The sequence below is a fragment of the Simochromis diagramma genome, unplaced genomic scaffold (genome assembly GCF_900408965.1).
Source record: "Simochromis diagramma unplaced genomic scaffold, fSimDia1.1 OVJJ01000304.1, whole genome shotgun sequence".
Taxonomy (NCBI): Eukaryota; Metazoa; Chordata; class Actinopteri; order Cichliformes; family Cichlidae; genus Simochromis; species Simochromis diagramma.
The window spans coordinates 8,608,200-8,628,944 of record NW_024387030.1 but is presented as its reverse complement, the minus strand read 5'-3'; the positions used below and the strand labels follow the sequence as shown (position 1 = coordinate 8,628,944).

At 39.8% G+C, this 20,745-nt stretch overlaps 1 protein-coding gene across 1 annotated transcript; it reads left to right on the top strand.

The window, feature by feature from the left end:
• The first annotated feature begins 5,720 nt into the window (after positions 1 to 5,720).
• Positions 5,721 to 20,101, top strand: plb1 (phospholipase B1). Its single transcript, XM_040042932.1, has 43 exons — positions 5,721 to 6,417; positions 7,152 to 7,195; positions 7,307 to 7,370; positions 7,575 to 7,638; positions 7,798 to 7,832; positions 8,506 to 8,572; positions 8,661 to 8,709; positions 9,377 to 9,442; positions 9,542 to 9,607; positions 9,692 to 9,747; positions 9,866 to 9,923; positions 10,027 to 10,134; positions 10,246 to 10,287; positions 10,640 to 10,708; positions 10,845 to 10,922; positions 11,033 to 11,093; positions 11,186 to 11,244; positions 11,816 to 11,889; positions 11,971 to 12,014; positions 12,317 to 12,425; positions 12,533 to 12,584; positions 13,489 to 13,569; positions 14,081 to 14,146; positions 14,226 to 14,326; positions 14,412 to 14,493; positions 15,130 to 15,234; positions 15,348 to 15,443; positions 15,559 to 15,630; positions 15,735 to 15,812; positions 15,936 to 15,996; positions 16,076 to 16,134; positions 16,745 to 16,812; positions 16,903 to 16,946; positions 17,086 to 17,185; positions 17,286 to 17,337; positions 17,465 to 17,545; positions 18,374 to 18,439; positions 18,593 to 18,687; positions 19,010 to 19,091; positions 19,198 to 19,302; positions 19,451 to 19,546; positions 19,655 to 19,729; positions 19,819 to 20,101. The coding sequence occupies exons 1-43, from the start codon at positions 6,357 to 6,359 to the stop codon at positions 20,074 to 20,076; spliced, it is 3,249 nt and encodes a 1,082-aa protein (XP_039898866.1). The 5' UTR covers positions 5,721 to 6,356; the 3' UTR covers positions 20,077 to 20,101.
• Positions 20,102 to 20,745: the final 644 nt, after the last annotated feature.

The window sequence follows — 20,745 nt, the reverse complement described above, 5'->3', positions numbered from 1 at the left end:
ACATCCGGTTTGTGACGTAGCTCCCTCTGCAGCAGCGACATACGGGTTTTCCGCCAGGTGTCAGCATATAACATCTATACTCAACTTCTGAAAAATATGCTCCGTTCCCATTAAAATCGTTAAAAAATAATACTGAAGCTTATTTAAAAAAAAACACACATAATATCTGGATATAACAAAAAATTTAATATACCAAATAAATAAAGAAAAGCTAAACTACAGTAACTCTGATCTGCGGGCAGTCTATCCTTCAAGCTCGGTTCCTCTACCAGAGGCCTGGAAGGTTGAGGGTCGTGCACTGTATCTTAGCTGTTCCTAGGACTGCGCTCGCCTAGCTTGGGAGTCGCCGGACCTAGTGCTCTTATTACCATGGGGACCACTGTTACCTTCACCCTCCACATCTTCTTGAGCTCTTCTCTGAGCACTTGGTACTTCTCAGGCTTCTTGTGCTCCTTCTTCCTGATGTCTCTATCACTCAGAATCGCTACATCTATCAATATGGCTGTCTTCTTCTATTTGTCTACCACCACTATGTCCGGTTGGTTATCCACTACCATTTTGTCCGTCTGTATCTGGAAGTCCCACAGGATCTTAGCTCAGCCATTCTCCACCACCCTTGGGGGCGTCTCCCATTTTGACCTCGGGACTTCCAAGCTATATTCGGCACACATGTTTCTGTACACTATGCCGGCCACTTGGTAATGGCGTTCAATGTATGCCCTGCCTGCTTGCATCTTGCACCCTGCTGTTATGTGCTGGATTGTGCATCAGTTCCTGATGAAGCCTCTTAGGGTCCTGTTGATCTTGTATAGGTGTAGGCATTCCAGGTTCCAGGTGTGGGGCATTGAGTCATAGGCCTTCTTGTAATCAATCCAGGCAGTGCACAGGTTGGTCAGCCTAGTCTTGCAGTCTTGGCTGACTGCTAGGTTTCGCGCCTCTGGTTTTCTTGACAATTCCTTTCTGTGCCCTGCTTACGTATTGACTAGGGGTGCAACGATACACAAAATTCATGGTTCGGTTCGGTTCGATACTTTGGTGTCACGGTTCGATATTTTTTCGATACAAAAAAAAATGTTCATGCCTTTTTAATTTGTCATTTATTAAAATTATAAATATATATTTTAACTCAAAAGTACAGTTTTTAAATTTAATGTTGCTGAAACAAAAGTAATTAAAAAAATAATCTGATTGAGGAATCACTCATCTTTGGAAAAGAGAGTTTATTACAGAGAAATGGCTCTTTCCAAAATAAAAGCTATACTATACGCTTCTTCTGGGCTATATTCTCAGCAGCATATTGTAGAGGGTCAGGGCTGTTCGGGGTTCTGTTTGTACAGTTATGTTTTGTTTATGTTGCCATAGTGACGGGTGACGCCCTCTCGCTGCGACGGTGTGTCCTTCCGGGGTCAGAGGGCGCCCTGTGTGTTGTTGTTGCTGTGCGGTTGCCGTGCTGAGCAGTTAGCTAGTGGCAGTGTTCTTCTGCAGATGTCAATAAACGGCTGTGCTCCCTGGCTAGCTCACGGGAAGCAAGACCAAACAACACCTCCGTCTCCTCGTTGTCTGAGCTCGCCACATTGGTGTCAGAAGTGGGATGATGGTGGCACCCCATGTTCTGACCCGAGTGACTTTTCCCCCCGCCGGTCGTGACCGGCCGGTGCGCCAAAAGAAGGCACCTGGACATTTGCAAAGTGAAAGCAAAAAACAAGCGCAAATTCAAATGCGATTTCAATATGTCACATATTGACAGTGGCTCACCGATGCCAATGACATAATTACCCAGCTAGATTTCCGAAAGAATGCAAAAGCATTGACATATATTTTTCCTTCCTATGATAGCCCGACGGGCAGGGCAGAGATAGATAGCCCGACTGGAAAAATCGCTAGCCCAGGACGTCGGGCTAGCGATTTCGCAAGCCCTGTGTTACAGGCATGGCCCTTTAAGGATGAAGCCTGATGGGAAATGTATTCGGGATGTGTGTAGCGGGACTGCCTGGTGTGCGTGTGAAGAGAGAGAGCGGAGAAGGGGAAAAAGTAACGGTTAGCTACAGAAGAGACGAAAAGAAATAAAAGGAATATAATAACTCCCTCGACAGCCAGAGTTGTGTCGGCGATGCTCGCTGTGAGTAAACTGTTTCAGCCCACTGTACGCGGTGTTCGTGCCTTAGAGAAGAAATAAAGTTCGGTGAAGCAGTTTCCTACGCCTCCTTCGATCTTTTTGCTAGCGGAGTTGACCTGTATAGTAAGCTGTTGCCGGCTACGAGTCAGTTACGGAACCTTCAAGTAACTGCCAGAGGTTTCCTTACTACGGTTCGGGGCCGCGGAGCTGGCGCGGTAACACCTGTATCTGATTGAGGAATCACTCATCTTTGGAAAAGAGAGTTTATTACAGAGAAATGGCTCTTTCCAAAATAAAAGCTATACTATACGCTTCTTCTGGGCTATATTCTCAGCAGCATATTGTAGCGGGTCAGGGCTGTTCGGGGTTCTGTTTGTACAGTTATGTTTTGTTTATGTTGCCATAGTGACGGGTGACGCCCTCTCGCTGCGACGGTGTGTCCTTCCGGGGTCAGAGGGCGCCCTGTGTGTTGTTGTTGCTGTGCGGTTGCCGCGCTGAGCAGTTAGCTAGTGGCAGTGTTCTTCTGCAGATGTCAATAAACGGCTGTGCTCCCTGGCTAGCTCACGGGAAGCAAGACCAAACGACACCTCAGTCTCCTCGTTGTCTGAGCTCGCCACATTGGTGTCAGAAGTGGGATGATGGTGGCACCCCATGTTCTGACCCGAGTGACTTTTCCCCCCGCCGGTCGTGACCGGCCGGTGCGCCAAAAGAAGGCACCTGGACATTTGCAGGACTTTGTGTGGGGCAATGGGGTCGTCGGGGACGACTGACCCCTTAGGTGGGGGGCTATGTAGCGGGTCAGGGCTGTTCGGGGTTCTGTTTGTACAGTTATGTTTTGTTTATGTTGCCATAGTGACGGGTGACGCCCTCTCGCTGCGACGGTGTGTCCTTCCGGGGTCAGAGGGCGCCCTGTGTGTTGTTGTTGTTGTTGCTGTGCGGTTGCAGCGCTGAGCAGTTAGCTAGCGGCAGTGTTCTTCTGCAGATGTCAATAAACGGCTGTGCTCCCTGGCTAGCTCACGGGAAGCAAGACCAAACAATACCTCTGTCTCCTCCTTGTCTGATCTCGCCACAATATTAAACATATCAGGTCCCCATAAGGAGAATCATGTGCTAACGGCTGTCTAAATGACTCGGGTAAAGTTTGTAGCATGCATGCTTGTTGTTTTTGTCTGCTTCCACTTGTCTTTGCACTAGGATGATGTCGGCATAAATGTGCAGTCATATTCGTTGTGTTCCCACTAGTGCTGTCAGCGTCAATCTCGTTGAAATGACGTTAATGCCACAACACAGCAAATCTCTGTTAACGAGCTACCCCTGCATGGGGCTAGACGGCCAACACGTTAACGAGCTAACTGCGCTAACACACTAGTTCCCACCCATGTAATTGAGCATTGCGTGGCACATCCAACATACTGTTTTACTTTAGTCCATGACGCGCTTACCTTCAGGGTCATACGTCACATGAAAACCAAAATAATTCCAAACGCCAGATCTGAATGAGGGTGGGGGAGGTTCAATTTGCCATGTTGCAAGGAGAGCTTAACTTCTGTCTCGCTAGCTTGCCCTGCGCTCTTCCTTCTGATGATGCTGTCTGTGTTGAACGCTCAGTGGATCTGCGCTCGACAGTGCAGCCTAGGCGGAGTAGTCGAACGCAGATCCACTGAGCGCTCAACACAGACAGCATCGTCAGAAGGAAAGTTGATAAAATAAATTACAAATTTTGTATTGTTCGATACATATGCGTACCGAACCGAAAGCACTGTATCAAACGGTTCAATATCGATACGAGTATCGTTGCACCCCTAGTATTGACCCATGTGCCTGTTCATTTTAGCCAACAGGAGCTTCCATGTAGTACTGAGGCAGGTTATTGGCCGGTATTTGGATGGGACCGGACCGTACTGGGGTCCTTGAGCATCAGGACTGTCCCGCCTTCAGTTAGCCATTCCGGGGTCTCTCGTCAATTAGCAGCTGGTTCATTTGTGCTACCATACGCTCATGGAGTGCAGTCAGCTTCTTCAGCCAGTAGGCGTGAACCACGTCGGCGCCTGGTGCTGTCCAACTCTTCATACTGGAGACCCTTTCTTGGATGTCTGCCACTGTGATGGCTACTGGACCCTGTTCAGGGTGGTTGCTGTGGTCTGCTCTCAGATCCACCAACCTGAGTATTGGGTTGTGTCCTTCTCCCATATGCTCTTTTAGTATTCTGTGGAGAACAGCTGGTTTATTCTCATGCCTTCAATCTCTCTGGTGTATCTCTTCAAGCGGCTGGCCAAAGCTGTGAGTCTTTCCAAGGCTGTACTTCTTAAGCACCTTCTTTGTCACACTTTTCTGCAGATCCAATAGCTACCATATTCCACTGATATGGAATATGAGAAGCTGCAGCAGCGAGGGAACTGGGTGAACATGAAAAAAGAAGGCAGTTGTGTTGAAGTTGTAGACCTTAGCTCTTTCAGCTCCTTCCCAATACACCTTCAGGCTCTCCAAAATGCAACACCCTTAAATCAGCAGTTGTAACACACGTGTAGTGTGTGTAAGTAAGATATCAGTCAACTGGACTAGCTCCATTTTTCATAGATCAAAAAAGTCCCGATCACTAGTGAAGCTGTTTCTTATCTTTTTCTGCTTAGTTATTCAGTTTGTCCTTATTTATAACCTGGCTGTTTATGCCTGTTTTGATACAACATGTCATAACATTATAAACCTAAAATGTTTTGCTTGATGGAAAACTCCTGACAACTCGAAAACATCAAGATATCTTGATTGATTATCCTGCACTGATTCCAAGGGTCGGGTCTATCTGCACAGCCATCTCAAAGGACACAACTCATAAAGTATTTAGCAATCTAATCATATCTCAAAACATCTCCAAAAGCGAACTTGCTGGTTGTTAGCATAAAATTATATAACCTGGGTGAAACACATGTAACACCAGGAACTCATTATTGGTTAAGAACCGTCTTCCGACAAAGTGAAGCATTAGTCCAACTATAAATTGTGGGGCAGCATATTTAAAATACACAGAAATCATCCCTGAAAGCTAGAAAACTATAAACCTGCAAATAATTTTCTTAGTTGTGTCTTTACACCCACGTGAGTTTTACTGTGAATCACTAATCACTCACAACCACTAGCACTTTATATAGCCTCTGTAGGAATTATATCTCACTTATCTTAACTGCACTACTGCATAGCTCTGTGTAAATAATCATTCTGTACATTCGATAATTTTTAACCCTACAACTGTTTACAACTTGCATAGTTCCCATTTCTGTATAGCTGTATATCTCAGATTTCTGTAAAGTTATTTATTTCATATTCTGTATAGTTTTTCATGTTTATATCCTGTTCATATCCTGTACATAGCTTGTACTCACTACAGCCTGTACATACTTATAGTTATAGAATATTCACAACATACTTCATACCGTGTACATTATAACATACCATAATAGACCCATTTCTGTAATATACTCACATATCTATATTATTGCTAATATATATTGTAATATATCTATATCACTAAAGCACTTCTGGATGGATGCAAACTGCATTTCGTTGCCCTGTACCTGTGCATGTGCAATGACAATAAAGTTGAATTCTATTCTATTCTATTCTGTTCTAATGTGATCCTTACGATGTGTCATTGTGTCCACAAACCCCTTCCATGACATAATGGAACAGAAACTGGTAAAATTTTAACTTCAGAATAGTTATTTGGTTTAAAATAAGCAGATTACACACAAAAAATTACCTAAAATCATGACATATGGATTTTATTCATTCAGTTGATTCACTAATATGCCAATCATTGTTATATAAAGGTATTTAATCTCTAACTTAGAAGTCCAAAAACTGATACTCATTTCATGGTCCTTTGATTTATGTGTCCCAATAGGTGACACAGCACAATTATAGCTGTAGAGATAGAGAAAGGGATGCGATCGATTGTCATTTGGATAAAGTGATAAGAAGGGGTTATAAAAGAGAATAAGAGCAGATGTGTAAAGGACAAACATAGCAGGGAGGACTCTTTTCTTTTCTGTTTGACAGGGTTTCCTCTCTGGCTCCCTTCTTTGCCTTTTAAAACTTTGCTCTCTCTGGAATCCCGGTCTTTTCCACACTCTTTATTGATATGCTGCACTTTTACAGCGAGTGAGAGTTTCGTTCTCTGAGTCTCAAAGGTAAATAAGGAAGAACTGCACAAATTCCCCAGTGTGGAAAACACTCTGACCACATCATGGCTCGAGCTGCGCTCCTGATTGTGGCTATCCTTGTTGGATTATGCATGACATATTCAGGTAAGTACTGAACAGGTTGGACTACTTTAATGTGCTCAGTTATGTAGCGAATTTTAAGGGCAAGAAGGCACAGCATGAGCTGAAATCAGAATGATCTTTTGACTGAGCGGTCACTGCTGGCTCATGCATGATTTACCTAATTTGACCAGTTTGACAGCATTGTTTCCTTTACAGAGTGCCTTGTATTTAAGCTGTGTTTTATACTAGAATTATCTCATGTTTGCTGATGTACACTTTATACACTGAGTATAAAACGTTAGATATAAATGTTCAGGAACTTTGGGTTGAAAATGCAAATGTAGTAAATTACACAGAAGTCTTGTTAAGTTGCAATTTTAAAATCTGAGAAGTATCTATGAGGGCACTCAGAGAGAGTATATTAGCTATCCCAGCAAAGCTAATGCTTTATCTTTCTGTTTTAAATAAAGTAGAACTCAAATAAATATAATGAGTTTTTTTGCCAATCAGTCATCTCTCCACCTGGCTTACATTTGGAGTGCGCAAAGTTGATTATTCACTAAAAATCTCAAAGAGTTTTACAAAATTAAAATAAGAAAAATGCAACTTTTTTTATTGTTACCTGCTAATATTTTTTAACCTAATTAACTCTTTTTAATTAAAGATTTTCAACTTTTATAAACGGCCTAACTTCTACTGATTAATTTCATGGGGTTGGTTTAATTTCAGTATTTTAGAAATTTAAACGTGTTAATTTTGACTTACGTCCCATCTAGATGGCGTTGAAGGTGGCGACCAGACAAAAGTAAAAACAGAAGAGGTACTTTTTGCCAGTTATCACACCTTTTTGTCTGCACATTCATATTTTATACTATCCTCTGTATATTGCTCTTGTAATGTACTAATGTACAGACTTTTTTATGTGATTCAGACGGAAATGTACATGTCCATACTTTGCTCACCATTACCACCGCACTTGTCTCCATCTTCTTCAGGTAATGCTCCCTGCAGGCATAATCAGTGACTGCACTGAGTTAAAATTCAATTTTATTTCTATAGCATCAAATCACAACAACAGTTGCCTGAAGGCGCTTAGTCACTACTTTCATCCTTCTACAATAAGTCTTCTTTAAAATATATTTTCTAGTGTTGCATTATGAGATTGCTGACATTTCCTTTCCTTGCTTTTCCAACACCAGTTCATGCTCTGACACCTACTGATATCGCCACTGTTTATACCTTGGGAATACCAGATTCAAACAGGTATATTGCAAAACAAAAAAAACAAAAAAAAAAGCACAAATCTATGTAAGTAATACTGAAGAATGAACACTGAATGGGTCAGCACGTACTGTGGCTTTAAAAGTAAACCTAACTGAACACAACCACCGTCTTATACAATGTGTATGTCTTCATTTTTAGGGATGAAGCCTCCAGAATTATCAGTAGACTAGCTGGTAAGTCTCATTTCCAGCCAGTTGTACTATTTTCAAATATCAAGAGATGAATGTATGAAATTAAAAATGTACAATGCAATCTAATATAAATAATCACATTGGTTATCAACTGTTAACCTTTGAAATTACTTTTACATGTAGTATTTGTAATCACCAAACTGTTTTCCCAAAATACTTTGTTACTTTATGACTGAACTTCGGTTTCATGGTTTCAAAGTTAATAATTTCCCAACTAATTATTATTATATCATTTAAATCTCCTATTATGTTATCAGGCCTAGAACTTGACCATTAATCTTGTTTTAGTTAACCACTATAAACCTGCTTTATCATTTCACCTTTCACTGCCAACTTCAAGTGGATTAAAGCTTTTTTTTAAAAAAATGCTTATCAAATCATTAAGGCCTTTGTGATTATGTATTATGTACTTTTACAGTTAATAGTTCAGTTCAAGGTCAGGGTTAATAAACATATAGTTTCCTTTATCTGTAAGGATAAGATAAGGGCCATAAACATTGATTAGTGACCCTGATTTCACATGAACATAAAAGAAAGCAAGCTTTCTTTTTATCAGCAGTTATCATCTATGTCATAATGTACATTGTCTGTACATTATTATTGTGTGTTAACGCCTACCAGAGTGTTCACTGTAATGTCTTTGTGGTTTGAATAGAGTTGCTGTCCATGTTTAACCCCACGGCGATTGCTCAACAATCAGCTCAGAGCTCATCGCAGTCCAGGTAAAACACATTATGCCCATTTTACAGATAAATACTGTTTAAGAAGACTGCTGCAGGGTTCTTTACATGAGAGTTTCTGTGTTTGCAGGAGTTTACTGGAAGAAGCCGAGGATCTTTCACTCTCCCTTTCACATCAGGTAGAATTAACCCCTGTCATATTAATTTATGCATTTTAAACATCTGAATGTTTCTGTGACCTTTACAGTGAATGAGCTTATCCACTATTAAAACAATGGCATATACATAAATACAAATGAAACAGATGACAGGATACTTTCACTAAAACCTCAATCTCAGCTTGATATCTCAACAAGGAGACATGGTGTGCTTGGGTACTCCCATAATCACTAACTAATTTAAATCCCCCAGTCACGGTTATTCAGGAATGTCTCTGGTGGTGAAATGCCACAGTTATTAATTAATTTTAAGTTTCATTTTTATAACCAATATCACACACAGAGGTTCAAAGAGCTTCACAGGCATAAAAACGTATTGATAAATGAGGCCACTTTAATTTAAGACATTTTAACGCATGAGTGAAAATCAGTCATACATAAAATCCTATGAAGCACAATGAGAGGAATGAACAAAAGCATCAAACAGAAACAGAAAGTCAACGTGAGATTGATGGAAACTGTTACGTTTTCTCTGGGTAGACGTGAACAATGACAGGTTAAGTTCATAAACTGCAAGCATTCGCCCAACTGAGGCGCACTGTGTTATCCAAGAAAATCAAATCTAACAAAGTGTGCATGAAAAAGAAATAACTTAGACACTCATACATTATACTGCATGTCCTTTCAGGTGGAAGAATGGAAGCTTGTGCTGCTGTTTGTGCCCGCAGATTTCATATGTGCCTGTTCGTCACATGTAAGATCTCTTGTTTAATTTCCGCTGAGGCTCTATTTTTGGTGCCGCATGTGACGAAAAGGAAAAAATACAAAATGTTGCCATTTCTTTGTTCTTCAGGTTGAAGACGATATTGAGGCTGCAGTGCAAGAAGTGGAAGCAGCTCTGCAGATACTGCAGAAACGGGTATGGTCCTTTTTTTTGGATTCAGTTTTTCCATGAACATATGGATTGGCAATCAAAAATAACACTCTGGGTGTATGCTTACAGCTGCATCGTACTTTAGTTCATGTGGTCACCTGGAGTGGATATCATCAGCAAGATAAGTGAGTGTTTCCCATAAAAATCTACCAAAAGCAACGTGTTAAAAACTCATGTAAAACATGTTTCAAGTCTGTTCTGTGTTATGCATGTACAGTTATAGGATTGTTTTTAATTTTGTAGCACGTGTGAGTGTAACGCCAAACGCCTATATAAAGCAACTCTCCTGAAAGCACTGCAGGTAAACTACTTGTAAATAAATTCATTTTCTGTGCATCCTTTGTTTTTTCTCTCTGACATATTTTCCTGCCTAACTCACTATTTTATTTGGGATGTGTTTTCAGGATACTCTGAGCCATGTCTTCAAAAATCCAAAGTGGAATAACAACGGTGCAGACTTCACTGTTATGTTGCATTCAGCCCCCGCTATCCTTGAGCCCCAATCAGACTCTGTAAGTAACATTGTTCCTATCAGCTACGTTGCATAATCTTTCCTTTATTAACAACTCATCAAATATTGCTGACTAATGTGTACCTTGCATATGTAATGTGCTTCCACACAGTCTAGCCTTGACCAGTTGACTATTCAACTCTGGACAAACCTGGTAAGTTCTTAAACCACACTTAGATGCAAAAAGGAAAATGTATAAAATGAAAATAGGCAGTGTGAAAGAGCAGCAGACTTCTAGAAATTCATTTTATTCTGACATTAAAATCATCCCTTCAATTTAAAGGCCAGAAATAACAAGTGTCAGATTAAACACAGATTAAAGTGTTAATATGCCTGACAAAAGATTTAATGATTTACTTCACGGGATTACCTACAGGATGATTCCTCTCAATGTTGTTCACTCTGAATGCACAGATGAGTGGATTGTACTTTGTAGGCTGCTGGATGCAAAATAGCTGCACATATAACCCCAAATCTTAACCACTCATTGACCTTTTCTTCTCCAGCTTCAGCCACTGACAAGTGAGCCCAAGGTTACAGACAGAAATGCCATAACTTTTCCTTGCCCTAACCAGGTGAGTCACTGCAGTCTATTGAAAAATGCCTTTGAAGTGTTAATGTGTTATGCTTTCATCTCAGAGAGTAGACTTTTTAAGTTATAAAATTCAATGTTAAACTGTTAAAACTGTGAATTTTCTGTTCTCATCCCAGGAGCATCCTTTCCTGCGTACACAGATTAATTCCCCTCCTGAAACAGTGGGGGAATTTTACAACAAAGAAGCAGTTCAAGTAAGAGTCAGATATGTAAAAAAAAAAAAAGAAGAAGAAGAAAGAAAAGAAAGAAAGTAAAGAAGATAATTTAAATCTGTAGATAAACTGACCTGAGTATATTTTTTTAGGAGATGGGTACCGAGATACCTTGCACAGACCGTAACCCGTCTAACACAGAACCCACATCAGGTGAGAAATTATTTTTAAATTCCACTACTACACTGAGGGAAATGTTTCTCAGTCCAGTCATGCTCAGTCACATTGTTCTTTCCACTGTACAGTTAATGAGCTCAGACCTGGAGACATCAAGGTGGTGGCAGCGCTTGGTGACTCTCTAACAGTGAGTGTTTCCCTTCTCCTACAGCCCAATTTCATCTAATGGGAGTCCAAACAGTAAAATCAATACTACTACTGCTACTACTACTGGTAATGATAATAATGATAATACTAATAATTTTCAAAAACATTAAAATTTAATAAACAAATAATTTCAAAGGTAGGAAAGGGTGAGCAGTCTGATTCTTAAGAAAAATAATTAACTCTGTCTCTCATATGCACTTAATTTACAGACCCACTAGATCTAAAAAGGCATAAAACCTTCATTAAAAAAATATTTTAGAAGTAAACAATCATAAAAGTATTTTATGATTTTATGTTTTTAACTTTTTTACTGTCATACTTTTACAATTTTTTGTAATCACGTTGGATTTTCTTGAAAAATTGCAGTTATTAATGACTTCTCTGCAATCTTTATACATTTGGGGTAGAATAGGATGCAAAGCAGGCCAGTTGTGGCCCAGGAGCCATATGTTTAACACCTATGGCATAGTACCTTGCAGGACCAACCAATTCATTCCTTTTGGTTTTATTAGCCCGGCTTTTTATTGTCTTGCATCTGATGTTTCCTGCAGGCGGCCAATGGCGTAGGTGCAAAATCAGATAACTTGTTGTTACTGCTTAATCAGTACAGAGGATTGTCATGGAGGTAAGACAAGTTAAAATACAAATTTGTTTACATTTTGGAAGAGTTACTTTATAAAACTAACTAAATTTCTGCAACTTTCAGCGTTGGTGGTGACCAAAACATAACCACTGTGACAACTCTGGCCAGTATGTCTCTATTTTGCACTCATGTTTTTGAAGTTGAAAAAATGGTAGTTGTATTTTACTTATTAAACTAAATTGTGGTTCTCATCACCATCACTAAAGGATATAGGCTTGAACAGGCCTATCTTTTATGCAATCTAATGACCTGAATCAACAAAATGAGTTTGGTTGCTAAAATGAAAGGGCACTTTTGTATACTTAAGAAATCTAAATGCTGTCACAATGACTAAATTACAATATAAGAGTATAACAATTAAATCATTATTTGAGGGTTGTTTTTTTTTAACTTCTAATCATTTTTTCAGACATCCTGAGGGCGTTTTCCCCCTCCCTGACTGGATTCTCTACAGGAATCAGTGGACAGAATGATGCTAAAGCCTTTCTCAATCAGGCTGTTCCAGGAGCAAAGAGCGAGTAAGTCACATTTGTACTTACTTTCAACCTTAGCAGGATTTGCAGCATGCTATACGAAAAAAACATAATCAGCAAGTTTTAAAGATAACATTTGTTGCTATTTCTAGTGACATGGCAGGACAGGCGCGCATCCTAGTGGACAAAATGAAAAGCGATTCGGTAAGTCAGCAATAACTGCAGGAGAAATATGCATACTGGGCACTTTATTAGGTACACCTTCCTAGTACAGGTTGGACCTCTTTTTCCCAACAGAGCTGTCTTATTTCTGTGTGGCATGAATTCAACAAGATGCTGGAAACACTCCTCAGAGATTTTGCTCCATATTGACAGCATCATGAGTTGTCTGGTTTACATCCATGATCCATGATCTCTTGCTCGACCACATCACAAAGATGGTTTATTGGATTGGAGCACAAGCCGACCCAAGAAAATGCCAAGACTGTCGATACCAGGCAGAATGGATCCATGTTTTCATAAAGCATTAGCATTCGTTTCCTGTTCTTAGCTGACAAGAGTGGCACTTTGTGAGATCTTTTGATGCTGCTGTAGCCCTTTTTTCTTCAAGGTTTGATTTGTTGTATATTCAGAGATGCTCTTCTGCAGACCTTGGCTGTAACGAGTGGCTATAGTTCCTTTTTCTATCATCTCAAAGCAGTCCGGCCATTATCCTCTGATCTCTGGCATCAACATGGCATATTTTCTCTTCATTGGACCATTCTCTGTTAACACTAGTAGTGGATGTGTGTAAAAATCTCTGTAGATCAGCAGCTTCTGAAATACTCATACCAGCCCAACTGGCACCAACAACTATACCACATTCAAAGCCACTTAAATCACCTTTCTTTCTCATTCTGACACTCAGTTAGATCACCTTGTCCACATGTTGATTTGTTGCCATGTGATTGGCAGATTACATATTTGTCTTAACAAGCAGTTGAACAGGTGTACCTAATAGAGTGGCCGGTGGGTGTACATTCAAACACAGTGTCATGTGTATTTTGTCACAGCTTTAAGTTAATAATGAACAAATTAAACACAGAACTTTACCTCTTATGTCCTCCAGCGTATCGATTTCAACAATGACTGGAAAGTTATCACCATGTTCATTGGTGGAAATGACATATGCGCCTACTGCAAGGACACTGTAAGCGCTCCACATGTTGTCTTTGTTGTTTTATATATTGTACTTACTTACTTTGCCATCATAATCAGGCGGTTTCATACCATTGAACTGCCATAAACTGCTGAATTAGAAGAAAAAAAGCTGTTAGAAATATAGTTTAAATTTCAAATGTCAATTTTTGGTCGAAATCAAATTTAGAGATATTTTTCATGTTGTTCATCCAAAATATTTTATTATTTTAATGACAACTTAAAATTATCCTCATTATCATAACAATCTTTCAGAGACAAAAGCCTCAAAAGTTGCTTGCTTTACTTGATTAACAGTCCAAAATAATCATTAAAGACAAGTAATCATAGTCAACTCCTGCATTAGTGAAGCTAGAAAAAATTATTCGGCATTCAAATTATAATCAAAATAGTTTAATTGTACGTTTCAGTGGAATAACTAATTCAATAATTTACCAGATATTTGTTTTTCACATTTATGCTTGGGATCTTTTGTAATAAGAGATTTTGTTTCCCCCCTACAGATCTATTACTCACCCAGGAACGTGGTCCGTCGGATCAGTGAAGGTCTAGACATACTCCACCGTGAAGTATGTTCTCATCTTCTTGCACCTTGCTGCCACAGCCATTCAGTATCCCTGAATGTTTTCAATGTTGAAATCTTTCCAGGTGCCTCGTGCCGTTGTCAATCTGGTAGAGCTGTTTAGCGTCAAACAGCTACGTGATCTGCACAGTGATTCGACTTTGGGGTGTCCAACTTGGCTTGCAAAGTAAGCAATATTTTCTTATGTTGGACAAACAGTTTGACCAAAAATCATAAACCACTAATTGACACTCTCTGCATTTATGTTCCAGTATGTTTTGCTCCTGTGTCCTGAGTCCTAAAGACGGATCAGCTGAACTCGAGATGCTTGAGACCTACAACACAGGCTACCAGGTGTGAAAGAGAAAGAAGTTAAAAAGAAGGATTTTCCATAATTTTCACATGTCAAGGTTCAGGGTTCCTTTATTTGTCATTATACAATTTTAAAAAATTGAAGAAAAAAACAAAATTTACTCCTCCACTGCTTACAATAATGGCTCTGGAGTAAAGTGATAAAATAAGAGATGAATACAGAAAGAAAATAAATAAACTAAATAATTACAATTCTCTCATGAACCTGCGCTTTCTTATGTGCATTACACATTTCTCAAGCTTACTAAACCTGACAGCAGCATTTTCAAAGGCATAAATAGACTGACTCTACAGTCAGTCTATTAAGGAATGAAAGTAGATTTCAATTATAATAACAGATTCTTTGTTTCTTTGGTTTAATAGCTGCATTGTATAGTAACTGAATAATTATGACTAAAAATGAAAGACACCTGTGTATTTTAAACAATTTCATGAGGTCATAATGAATTTATCTTGAGGTTTAAAAGCTTGCTACAACAAATAAGTGGACTTTTTAAAGGCTAAAGAGGGCGATATTATGATGTCGTTGTCCACTGAATATAACTGTCACTGCAAAGTCAAAACCTTTATTTGCTTTTTATTCTTGTGAGGTCATCTTATGACTGTCTGTCCTCTCAGGTTGGCATGCAACAGCTCGTTGACTCTGGGCGGTATGACACGCATGGTAACTTCACTGTGATACTGCAGCCCTTCCTTAGAGGGCTTTCTCTTCCAAAGTTACAGGTAATGTCTTACAAATGTGAAACACCACACTTTTACAATATTTTTGTTTTCATTTAGGAATTTGTTTAACTTGAAAAAAAAAAGTCTTCCTTTCTTTGGCTTCTTTATTAAAGGACGGCCGGCCCGATCGCTCTTACTTTGCCCCTGACTGTTTTCATCTCAGCCAGAAAGCTCACACACTCATGGCCCGTGGTCTGTGGAACAATATGGTAGGAGTTTCTACGGCCATTATGACATCAATATTTTGCTCCATGCGGGTTTTTTTGTTTTGTTTTGTTATTTAACTTCTCTGATACTAAGTAACCGACTTTCATGCTCTTTTAGCTTGAGCCACTGGGCAACAAGACTTCTACGCAAAACTTCACAGCTGGTGTTGATTTGATTTGTCCCTCTGAGGTAAAAATGAATCTAAATCTCAACATTCTGCATTATTATGTTATTACTTTTATGCTTTCATTAGCTTTTTTTTTTAAAATTTCCATTTTTCTTTCCAAATACAGACAGCCCCATTCATTAGGACGGCTGTTAATAGCGACTACACCTTTCCAGGCCCACCACCCACTCCTGCTCCAGTCCAGGTAGGTTATAATTTAGGTGTTTCATACCCCCCAAACACTTGTGGCAAACATTTATTATTTACATTATGCACAATGGAAAATGATTGAGTCTTAATTATGAAATATATCTTTATCATATTACAGAACTGGGGGAGTGACTTCTCCTGTTCAAACACGGCACCGTCCAACTCTGTGCCCACTTCAGGTGCTCATCCTGTGTTATAATTCAGTTCTGAAATACAGTGATTACATGTCAAATATACTCATGTTGACTTTTTTAATAGCTCACAAGGTGCGACCAGCAGACATCAAGGTAGTGGCTGCTCTAGGAGACTCTTTAACGGTAAGCTCAAGAGCGTGACTGGTATTTTGTCATAACTGAATAAATCCTCTAAATAACTCCCAAAATTTTCCGCTCACTGTTTTTCATCCAAATCCTTCATTTGCCTCTCACAGCCTTAGTCAACTATTTGGCAGCTATGCAGTTATCTTCCTGTGGTTTATGCGTCTTGTTTTTTCTTCTCTGTTTGTTCTCAGTTCTTGCAAATCTAATTTATATCAAATTTTCTAAATAAATCAAACGTACTTGCTTCTACAATAAAAACTGAATGCCAGAAAAAGCCATTAATACTGTAATATTTCATAAATCACGTCACTAATAGACAAAGTAACAGAGTTACTGTCTAAAGGATGGATTTTCTTTGTTTTCAAGTTCTTAAGAGCTGAAAATTACTCACTGGCACATTTTTTGGTCTCTGGGACCCATAGCGAGTAGATTAATCTGTAATAATTTATAATGGTAATAACAGTGTTACACATCACACCTTTTCTAGGTACCTATAAATCAGTTAATGTATAAACAGATAGAGTAATATAAACTTAATGAGAGAGAGGTTGAAACGGGGGAAGTCTGTTAATGATTCATCTGTAAAATCACCTTTTCCCAAATGTAGGCCGCCTTTGGTGCTAAATCACAAAGTCTGGTGGAGCTAAGTACTGAGTACAGAGGAGTGTCGTGGAGGTGAGAGACCAAAACAAGACTTTGCACATTATAAAGTATAAACGTTGCATTCTAAACACACATTCTTTGTTTGCCTATTTTTTTTATTAGCATTGGAGGTGATGATACTCTTGAGACTGTCACAACATTACCCAGTAAGTCAGAAACCTCCTGTGTTGAACTGTAGTGCACATAAGCACCACTAGATGGCAGAAATAGTCTGACAAAAAACTGTATTTTGTCTTTAACTGAGTAAACTCTGTACCCTAACTTTTTTTTTAATGTATACTTTAGATATCCTTAAGAAGTTTAATCCTGATGTCCAAGGAATGTCAAAGGGGATAGGAAAAAAGGAGGCTGGTTTCAATGTGGCCGTATCAGGCGCTAAAATATCGTGAGTTCTGACGTTGACGTGTTATCAGATATATAAACGGCTTTATTACTATGCTATCTTGGAAGCATTGCATGGGCTAATTATGTGCAATTCCATGCAGACAAATCCCTGCACAGGTCAGAAGCCTTATTGATGCCATGAAAGAGGACCCAGTGAGTTTAACATGCATTACCAAGTGATTTTTAATGTAGCCTTGTCTCAAGCCTTGCCACGTTTTCTGCGGGAAAACACATGTAATTAAATCTGTCTCTCTGAATCTGTCACCACCAATCAAACTAGGCCGTGGATTTTGAGAACGACTGGAAGCTTGTGACCCTCTTCATCGGAGGGAATGACCTGTGTCAATACTGCAACGATCGGGTGAGTTGCTTTAAGAAGTCGTCACAGGAAATGTGGTTTGAAGGGCATTTTTGAAGGGAAAAAATTATTTCCCTCTGCAAGTGTAGTGCTTAAACATCCAGTGGTGTTAAACGCCCTCTCGAGATATCATCACTCCCCAAATGGAACTAAGCACTGGAGCAGAATAATTAAGCCTTGTGAGCACCCCCCCCCACCCCCCGTTTATTGTTTTATTGTGTCAGACAGGGATGAGAGCAGACATGGTTTGTTTTCAATAAGCACATTCTGTCGCTTTAGCCCTGCAACACAGATCACCCCCTCCCTCCTCTACCCCTGCCTATGTCTGCGTTGAACAAGCACACAGAACACAGTGACAGGCCTTGTTCTCTAAGAGGCATAAACAACACAGAAGTCAACCGAGACTCTCTTCTTCCTGTCTCTGTCTTGCTCGCTCCCGCTTTTTCCTTTCTCATTTTAAACCCACCCCACACCCCCTCTCCCATTACACCCCTCAAGCTCCACTGTCAGGGTAGTCTCTCTTTTAATGTTTGTGCTTTGAAGCAGAATATCAAAGTGCAGCATCAATTTAAGATGAGCTCTGAGACTGTAGTGACAGCTTAGGGTTAGTTGTTGCTAGTGCGCTCTTACATGTTGCATGGCTCTCTCTTGGTGGATTCAAACTTGGCCACATTCCCCTCATATCTGCCTTAATTATGCTGCTGGCTACAACAAAAAGAAAAAAAAAACACTAATGGGGTGTGGTGGGGGGGGGCAAAAAGTCGTGGCTGAACTGAACTAAGTTCATGTGTTAATAAATAGCCTTATTGATTGCATCTCTCCAAACTACAGGCCATGCACTCACCTAAGAACTACAGCTATCATATGATGACAAGCTTGGACATACTGTACAATGAGGTGAGACTATTTTTATTGATGTAAAAAGAATAATATTATATAGTAAGCTCATAAGTGAAGATACCTTTAAGAGATTCTGAACCAAAAAAATATTTGGGTTCATCCAGTTTTTTAGCTCCACTCTTCTATGATTTTTTTTTTTTTTAATTGTAGGTTCCCAGGACGATTGTGAACGTGCTGGGGATCCTGGAAATTGAAGGTCTTCGCAAGATCAATAAGGACACCCTAGGGTGCAGTGTGGTGCAACAGTATGTTCATCAATCTAAGCAACTTTTCATGAATAAGACCATTGATTACAAGGCAGTCTAAATCACTTCTCGTCTATATCTAGGGAATCTGTCATAAGACATCAGGTCTAGGTGATAGATTGAGCAAGCGACTATATGCTGTAAGGCTAAATACAACAGCCGAGGTTCTCCGACCTGAGGCCCTTTCCTGTAGATCCCCTCCTCTTCAGTGCACTGTCTATTGAGAAAAACTAGAATATCAGATATAATTTGTATCGTATGACACAACTGCCTCATACCAGAATGAATAACAAATCAGTGATTTTTCCCTGTGTATCCCCAGGTTTGTCTGCCGATGCTTCTTGGACCCGGGAGAGAATTCACCAGAGCTGGCAGAAGCAAAACGAATCAATCGGGAATACCAGGTTAGCAGGCTGGAACCTTGATAGTAAAATGATTGATTCTGAACAAGTGTTGATGAATCAGGATTGTTACATTACCTTAATAACATCAGCCATCTGTTACTGCCAGACTGAAACCGAAAAATTGTTGGATGGAGGTCGCTATGACGACAAAGAGGATTTTGCTGTGGTTCTCCAGCCTTTTTTTAAAAGCACCATCTTACCTTTCAATGCTGTAAGTCTTCCGTGTGCGCATCACCCTCCACTACGCTCTACATGTATTTATATGTAAACATTTAGTTTGCGGACAGTAACACGTCTGTCAGTCCTCAGGATGCATTTTACCCACAAACAGGGATGATTGTGTGTTTTCCCTCGTGCAGGAAGGCCAACCTGATGTCACATACTTCTCCCAGGACTGTTTCCACTTCAGTGAACGGGGACATGCTGACATGGCTGTAGCTGTGTGGAATAACATGGTGAGTCTTTTAATGTGGGTAGTAAAGGGATAACTGTTTGCCTTTATAATTACAACATCTCCCTGCAATTTATGCTGAACAGATATGCATTTGTGGTTTTGTCTCTAGATGGAACCAGTGGGGGAAAAACAGACGTATAACGCCTTTTCAAATGGCAGAGACAGAATCAAGTGTCCCACTGAGGTAAGGAATCAGCTGCAGAAGCACTTCTTATTGCAGCTTTCTTACAGGTTTGTGGAATTGAACTTTGACATCCTATTTATATGTTCCAGGAACATCCTTACATCTTCACAAAGATAAACAGTGTGGCTCCTGCAGTCACAGCCACACCACCCATAACTGACACCACACCACAAGCCTCGGGCAATCCAAAGTGCCCTAACACTGTGCAAGCATGGCTCGCTGCTGTGCTGGCTGTTGTTGGCCTTCTGATTGGTTCAGCTGTCACCTGGCTCTTCTTCTCCTACAAAGCCAGGAAGAACAAGAAGAAGATGATGACTTCGGGGCAGATGAAGGGCACAGAATTTTAACTTTGTTATGTTTTTTCATGGGACTATTTAGGGGGTGGGGGGGGGGGGATAAAGAGCTACTCAAACATTGACAATGAGGCTGTTTTTCAAAACTGTACAATGTTATATATGATCCTGTTTGCTTTGATAAATTAATATTGTAACTTAAATACATATGTCTATGTATATATAAATATATGCAGTAAAATAAACACTGAATTAAGTTTCTGTGGTAATTTTGTGTATACTTGTAATGTGTTTTCATTTTGAGACAAATACTAGTGGGATTGTATGGTGTGGGTGGTGGGAAATGGAGGGTTAATTGGCAATAATTCATGAAACGGTGTACTGTAGTGTGACTGCTCAATCCTGACCCAGCTTAATACACTTGTTTGTGCAGAAAAAGCACTGCAAAACACAAACTACTAATGCTCCAGTTGGTTAGGTTGATTATTACCTCCAAAGGCCGAGCCTGCTGATAAAATATACACAGGAATGGTTTATGATCCCTTTAGAGTGATGAAATATGCCGACAGCTTCTGTTGATTATGTCACAAACTTGTGACAGGGTGAAAAGTACATTTACTCAAGCATTGAGAAACATTTTCTGCGGTTTCCCCCTTCATTCAGCACAAGCTGAAATACTATACTTTACGCCACTTACATACGTATTTATTTTGACACATTGCA

Coding starts and splice junctions, on each gene's coding strand:
- plb1 (XM_040042932.1), top strand. CDS start 6,357: ATGGCTCGAGCTGCGCTCCTGATTGTGGCTATCCTTGTTGGATTATGC. Junction 9,748..9,865: donor GGATATCATCAGCAAGATAA/GTGAGTGTTTCC, acceptor TTAATTTTGTAG/CACGTGTGAGTGTAACGCCA. Junction 19,092..19,197: donor GAATCAATCGGGAATACCAG/GTTAGCAGGCTG, acceptor TGTTACTGCCAG/ACTGAAACCGAAAAATTGTT.